Below are 6,893 nucleotides of genomic sequence, written 5' to 3'. Positions count from 1 at the left end.
CCCTGGGCTGTGTGGGACTGGACAGAATCCCAGTCACTGAGGTTGGAAAAGCCCTCCCAGGCCATGGAGGCCAATCCCCACGTTGTCACCCAGAGCAGGAGGACAGAGAATCCCCATCAAGCGTTTGTTCTTTCTCAGGTTCCCCAAGATGCTGCAGGTCCCGCTGCCCCTGGACCGGGATGGGATCCTGTTCCGGCTGCGTTTCACCACGCTGGCCCTGGGCACCGTGTTCTGCCCCCTCTTTGGGTTCCTCTTCTGTGTGATCTGGTCCCTGCTCTTCCATTTCCGTGAGACGACTGCAACCCACTGCGGGGTGAGAGATTCCCGTCAGAAAAACCCGGATTCCTCTGGGGCACCCAGAGGGGAGACAGAGCTCCTGTGTCCTCCTGGGCTTCCCTCTCCTCCTGGGCTCCTCCCTCTCCTTCCCTCCCCCTGGGGTGCTCTTCCTGTCTCTGTCCTGGGCTCCCCCATCTCTCCCTCCCCTCCTGGGCTCCATTCCTCCTCCTGGGTTTTCCCACCAGCAGTGTTGCAGAACCCAGAACAAGCTACTTTATTCCGTTGTCCTTATGCTCCCTCGGGACTGGGTCTGCCTTTGTAATGGGACCAAGGGAAGTACAGACTGGTCAGGCTGGTGTCTGTGCTGGGCACGTTGGGGTGATTGTGGTGATGAGAACAGTGGGGAAGCTGCAGGGAAGTCCACTGTCCTGTGGAAGGGCTGGTCCAGAACTGCTGCCCCCCAGATGTGCTGGAGTTCAGAGGAGTCACAGGCACGTGCCTGGGGAGGGATGGCCTGGAGTTCCAAATGGGATGAGGTTGGGTTCCTCCCCTGAGCTTCCAAGCTGCTGGATGAGCGGCTGGATCCGAGCTGGGAACCGAGGGCAGGAGTCACCTCACTCCAGCAGGAGAACTTTAGCAGGGCCTGTTGCAATAGGACAATGGGGAGTGGCTTCCCATGGAGACAGGGCAGGGTTAGATGACATATGGAGAAGGAATTCTTCCCTGTGAGGGTGGGGAGGCCCTGGCCCAGGTTGCCCAGAGAAGCTGTGGCTGCCCCTGGATCCCTGGAAGTGTCCAAGGCCAGGTTGGACGGGGCTTGGAGCAACCTGGGCTGGTGGAAGGTGTCCCTGCCCATGGCAGGGGTGTCACTGGATGGGCTTTGAGGTCCCTCCAACCCAAACCTTCTGGAATTCTATGAAAGTTCAAAGGTGTAAAGCTGAGACCCCCCTGAGAGGCCCCCCCAGCACCCGGGACTGTCCCAGCAGGACTGGGGCCCTCCTGGCCCCGTGGGGTGACATTCCCTGGCTTCGGAAATAGGAACAGACTTATTTAGGACTAAACCCAGGCAGTTTTGGCCCCTGGGAGAGCTCGTGCCCCCCGCCCGTGCGCCCCCCGAGCCGCTGTCTCCGCGCAGGTGCCCAACTACCTGCCGTCCATCAGCGCGGCCATCGGGGGCGAGACCCCCCAGCGCTACGTGTGGCGCCTGTGCATCGGCCTGCACTCGGCCCCCCGCTTCCTCGTGGCCGTGGCCTACTGGAACCACTACCAGAGCTGCCACTGCTCCCACCCCCGCTACCTGCGCCTGTGCCACTGCACCCTGCTGCTCAACCTGCTGGAGAACGTCGCCCTGCTCATCCTCACCTACGTGTCCTCCTCCGAGAACTATGGTACGTGTGGCGTCTGCCCGGGGGGCTGCTCTGCCTCGGGGGAGGGGGGGGAAAACCAGCCAGAACCCTCCAGGAATTCTGTCAGTGTTTGTAGGGGAGAGCGGTGTTCGGAACGGGCGCGTGGCCGTGTGCTTCCTGGAGCTCGGGGCTGCTGAGAGTTGGAACTCAGCTCTGGTTTGGGATCGAGCCTGGATCAGACCTGGGCACTTCAATGCCACCCACGTGCCAAGGCCCCGCTACAGGGGCTGAGGGCAGGTGAGCAGAGCTGGGTTAGAGCTCATCCTGCTTCCCCTCCGTCCCCACTGCTGGGATGGGCTTGGGATCGGAGCTGGCTCTGCTCCAGCTGCCTTGGAATACCCTCCCCCTGAACTTCGGGGTAAAATTTCATAGAATCACAGAAGCCCAGACAGGTCTGGCTTGGGAGGACCTTAAAGCTCATCCCATTCCACCTCCTGCCATGGGCAGGGACACCTTCCACCAGCCCAGGGTGCTCCAAGCCCATCCAACCTGGCCTTGGACACTTCCAGGGATCCAGGGGCAGCCACAGCTTCTCTGGGCAACCTGGGCCAGGGCCTCCCCACCCTCCCAGCCAGGAATTCCTTCCCAATATCCCATCTATCCCTGCCCTCTGGCAGTGGGAAGTTATTCCCCCTTGCCCTGTCCCTCCATGCCTTGTCCCCAGTCCCTCTCCAGCTCTCCTGGAGCCCCTTTAGGCCCTGGAAGGGGCTCTGAGGTCCCCCTGGAGCCTTCTCTTCTCCAGGCCAGACAGCCCCAGCTCTCCCAGGCTGTCCCAGAGCAGAGGGGCTCCAGCCCTCTAAAATTTCCTGAAAACAGAATCAGAGTTTTTCAGGGTAAATCAATGTGCCAAACCTGGTCATGACGGGTGGGAAATGCTCTTTTCACACATGGTCTCATAGGAAGGGACAATATCCAGCTGCTGTTTCATCCCAAAGGGACAATATCCAGCTGCTGTTTCATCCCAAGGTCTGGGGGAGGCACCAGGGATTGAGTGGAGAGCACTGAAATGCAGGAGCCAGCGAGGTGGTGCTGTTGCAGTGGGAACAAATCCTGTGCTGGGATGTGTCAGCAGGAAAGCCCTGTGGGCTGTCCCTGCACAGCTGGATGGTGAGGATGGATGTTGTGTCCAGCTGTAGGAGGGGCTGGAGAAGAGCTTTGGACAAGGGCCTGGAGGGACAGGACAAGGGGGAATGGCTTCCCATTGTCAGAGGGCAGGGATAGATGGGATATTGGGAGGGAATTGTTGGCTGTGAGGGTGGGGAGGCCCTGGCCCAGGTTGCCCAGAGAAGCTGTGGCTGCCCCTGGATCCCTGGAAGTGTCCAAGGCCAGGTTGGACGGGGCTTGGAGCAACCTGGGCTGGTGGAAGGTGTCCCTGCCCATGGCAGGGGTGGCACTGGATGGGCTTTAAGGTCCTTCCCAACCCAAACCAGTCTGGGATTCAGAACTGTGGTGTTGTGAACAGTCCCAGGACCTTCCCCAGCCCTTGGGGAACTCCCTGTGCCCCACAATGAGTTATCCCATTCCCACCCTTCCTGCAGTGTCCCCCCATGGCAGGGTCTGCAGCCTGACCTGCCACTGGGGCTTCTCTCACTTGTCTGGGGTGGGGACCTGCTCTTAGAAATGCAGGTGCTCCTCTGGGGTTTGGATAACCCCTCATGCCTGGGGCAGCCACGTCTGCACCTCGTGCACAGCTCTGGGAGGGGGAGGCCAAGGTGTCCCTGGACAGAGCCACTCTGGGAGCTGAGCCTGACCCAGTTTCTCAGATCCTCAGCTCAGACTAATCCCAGGTTTGTGGGGAAAGTTCCAACCCTGAGCTGCCTGCTGGGATGAAAAGGGGCTCAGGTTAATCCTCCCTGTGGGACATGGCTCAGATCTCACCTCTCACACCTCGTGTGCTTCCCTTCCCTTGGGATCAGGAGGGGAAACAGGGACAGTCATTCCTGGTGTTCTGCTGGTCAGGAGCTCAGCCTGAGGTTTGATTCCTGGAGAAGGAACTGGGAACCTCTTTGACACAGCAGCACTTCTGTGCAAATCTCTCCCCTGAGGACCAGGACTGCAGGTGGTTTGGGGCCTCGGGAGCTGCTCCAGCTGCATTTCCAGCCTGATCCTGTACCTGGGATGCACAAGGCATCCCTAGTGCTGGGGATGAGGCTGCTGGTGGTGTTAGTTGGCAGGTGGGTAATGCAGGAGGCCAGAGGATGCACTTCCCTGGGTTTTGGACTGGCCCAGTCTGTCCCCCCGCCCTCTGTGCCTTGGTTTCCTTGTCCCTAAAACCAGTGGTGATGCCGAGCTGCTCCCGAGGGTCCCTGAGGTTACAGCCATGTGAGCACACAGACACCCTCCTGGCCCTTTGGGATAAGTGTTCCAGCAACCTGTGTCCCCTTCCAGGGGGCCACGAGGCACCACAGGCAGGTTATGGGGCTGTGCTGTGCCTGTCCCCTGCAAAGACCCCACTGGGGGCTCAGCATCACCTGGGCACTGGGGCTGCCAGCAGGACCACCTCCTGCCCAGAGCAGCCCCTCACCCTCCCAAATCCTGCCCCGTGTCCCCCTTGTGCTCTTGGCTCGGATTGAGCAGGAAAACTGTTGTCTTGTCGATCCAGCAATCCACGAAAATGCCTTCATTGTGTTCATCTCGTCGGCCCTGGGCCACATGCTGCTCACCTGCATCCTCTGGAGAATGACTAAGAAACACACAGTAAGTCCCGAGGTACAGACACTTTCCTTTCTTTTCTCTCTGCTGGGAGCTGGGAGTGGGGTCTGGTGCTGTGCTGGGAAGGGGCTCTGGTGCAGATCTGGGAGCTGGGAGGGGGCTCTGGGCTGGCTGTGGGGGGCTTTGGCTGCCCTTGCTTGTGAAATGACCCTCAGCAGGTGCTAAAGGAGCCAACAGCAGCAGGTGAAACTGGGAAACAGTCTCCAAAATCCGTGGTTTACCACAGCGAGGTGGGGAGGAATCTTTTCATTTCCTATTTTGTGGTTTTATCATAGAATCACAGAATCCCAGAGTGGTTTAGGTTGGAAGGGACCTCAAAGCCCATCCAGTGCCACCCCTGCCATGGGCAGGGACACCTTCCACCAGCCCAGGTTGCTCCAAGCCCCGTCCAACCTGGCCTTGGACACTTCCAGGGATCCAGGGGCAGCCACAGCTTCTCTGGGCAACGTGGGCCAGGGCCTCCCTACCCTCACAGGGAAGAATTTCTTTCCAGTATCTAAGTTTTCCTTTAAAGCTGATATGGAAAACCAGTGGGTCAGGGTTGCTGATCCCTTCTCCATGCCTGTTTCCAAGCTGACATTGCCTACCCTGTCCTGGGAATTTCTGGTCCTGCAAGCTGGGAGCAGCAGGCAGCAGGATTTCTTTCCCCTTTCCTCCTGGAATGGCTGTGTGGAGCAGGCTGGCTCTGGCTCTTGTCCTTGGAGAGGGGACTGAGGAGTGCAGGATGGGCTGGGTGGGCAGTGGGTCTGGTGGAGGATCCAGCCAGGGGCTCCTGGATCCAAGGCCTGGGTGCAGCTTCCATGGTGTGCTGGTGTGTGACACGTGTGCTGAGCTGTGGGCACTGGCACAGCCATGGGCAGGACTTCCAGGTTTGTCCTGGACCCTGGGCAGGACAGGACATCCAAGTTTGTCCTGGGCAGGGCAGGACATCCACATTCATCCTGGACCCTGGACAGCACCTCCAGGTTTGAAGCTGTGTGGGAGCTGCTTCTGTGCCCACATGGCTCCTGCACCCTTGGCTTCCCCTGCAGCTCTGGGCTCCCTGGATCCCCCTGTCCTTTCCCCTCAGGATGTGTCTCTCCAGCAGATCCCAGTGCAGCCCTGGTGGTCCCCAGTGCTGACTGAGGAGGGTCCCCAGGGCTGTGTTGCCCCGGGAATGTGATCCTTTGCAGAGCAGAGCCCTTGGGAGCTGTGTGCCCAGATCCCGGGGCTGGAGCAAGCCTCTCCAAAGGGAGTGTGTGTGGGATGCAGGGGATGCTGTGCTCGGGGTCTGCTCAGCCCCCTGTCCCAGCAGGATGAGCCCTGGGAGGGCTCTGCTCCGGCAGTCCCGGAGCTCCCGCTCCATCCCTGTTTATCCTCCCTTCCACCAATTCACCGAGCCTGTCCCTGCGCTGCCTCACTCCAGAGACCTGGAAAAGAAGCTTCTAGCAGTTGTTTGGCTGTAAGGTTCCCTAGGAAAGGGAGTGCTGGAGGTGCTGGGGTTCCCCTTGCTCACTGGGAAGTGATGTGGGAATATCAGGAGCTCACAGTCATTCCTTGGCAGCTTTCCCACGGCTTCCTTTATTTATGTCACTCTTTTTGGCCTCTTTATTTTTTGGAGAGACCTCCAAGGCCCTGGATCTCCTCTCCAGCACTGCCCTGCCCCTGCCTGGGCTGGATCATCTCCCCTGCCCTTGGCATGGGTGGGATACCCTGAATGCTGGGGTCAGCTTTGGGCTGGCTGCAAGGGAGACTCTGAGGGGCTGGAGCGTGTGAAGGGAAGGGAACGGAGCTGGGAAGGGGCTGGAGCAGCAGGAGGGGCTGAGGGAGCTGGGGGGGCTCAGCCTGGAGAAAAGGAGGCTCAGGGGGGACCTTCTGGCTCTGCAACCCCCTGACAGGAGGGGGGAGCCGGGGGGGGTCGGGCTCTGCTGCCAGGGAACAAGGGACAGGAGGAGAGGGAACGGCCTCCAGCTGTGCCAGGGGAGGCTCAGGTGGGATATTGGGAAGGTTCTTTCCTGGATAGGGCTGTCCAGGCCTGGCACAGCTGCCCAGAGCAGGGGTGGAGTCACATCCCTGCGGGGATTTAACAGCCAGTGGATGTGGCACTTGGGGACAGGGTCAGTGGTGGCCTTGGCAGTGCTGGGGAATGGTTGAATTCGATGATCTCAGAGAGATTTTCCACCCTTGATGATTCTGTGATTCCACTACCCGAGGAGCAGAGGCATTTGCCCAGCCCTGGGTGGAGGAACAGGGGACACAGTGACACCATGACTGAACGTGCCACCCCCTGGCACAGTGCCACCCCTGGCACGGTGCCACCACCCGCCCTTCTCCTCCTGCCCTGGAACTGCCCTGCTCGTGGAGGGGAGCCGCCCTTGGGGGGCGTGTCACCCCAAAGCTGGGTGTCTCCCCAAGGAGAGAGGAGCTCTTGGGGCCAGCCCTGCCCTGAGGCCGCCAGGAGCAGTGTCCCTGTGCCTGCCCCAGGAGGGAGCAGTGTCCCTGTGCCTGCCCCAGGATGGA

The 6,893-nt window shown here is 60.2% G+C and overlaps 1 protein-coding gene across 3 annotated transcripts in view; it reads left to right on the top strand.

The window, feature by feature from the left end:
- PGAP2 (post-GPI attachment to proteins 2) overlaps positions 1–6,893 on the top strand; it is a 16,169-nt gene that overhangs the window by 1,737 nt on the left and 7,539 nt on the right. For 2 of the 3 annotated variants that reach the window (XM_027669035.1, XM_027669036.1), the window contains exons 2-4: positions 139–313; positions 1,412–1,664; positions 4,285–4,391. In XM_027669035.1, coding sequence (XP_027524836.1) covers positions 149–313; positions 1,412–1,664; positions 4,285–4,391 — 525 coding nt within the window. In that variant the 5' untranslated portion in view covers positions 139–148. The remainder of the gene's footprint in view (positions 1–138; positions 314–1,411; positions 1,665–4,284; positions 4,392–6,893) is intronic. The other variant, XM_027669037.1, reaches the window with a different exon arrangement.

Source organism: Corapipo altera, unplaced genomic scaffold (genome assembly GCF_003945725.1).
Source record: "Corapipo altera isolate COAL_440 unplaced genomic scaffold, ASM394572v1 189, whole genome shotgun sequence".
Classification (NCBI taxonomy): Eukaryota; Metazoa; Chordata; class Aves; order Passeriformes; family Pipridae; genus Corapipo; species Corapipo altera.
The sequence above is the reverse complement of the archived record's forward strand: the minus strand, read 5'-3'. Positions and strand labels throughout refer to the sequence as shown.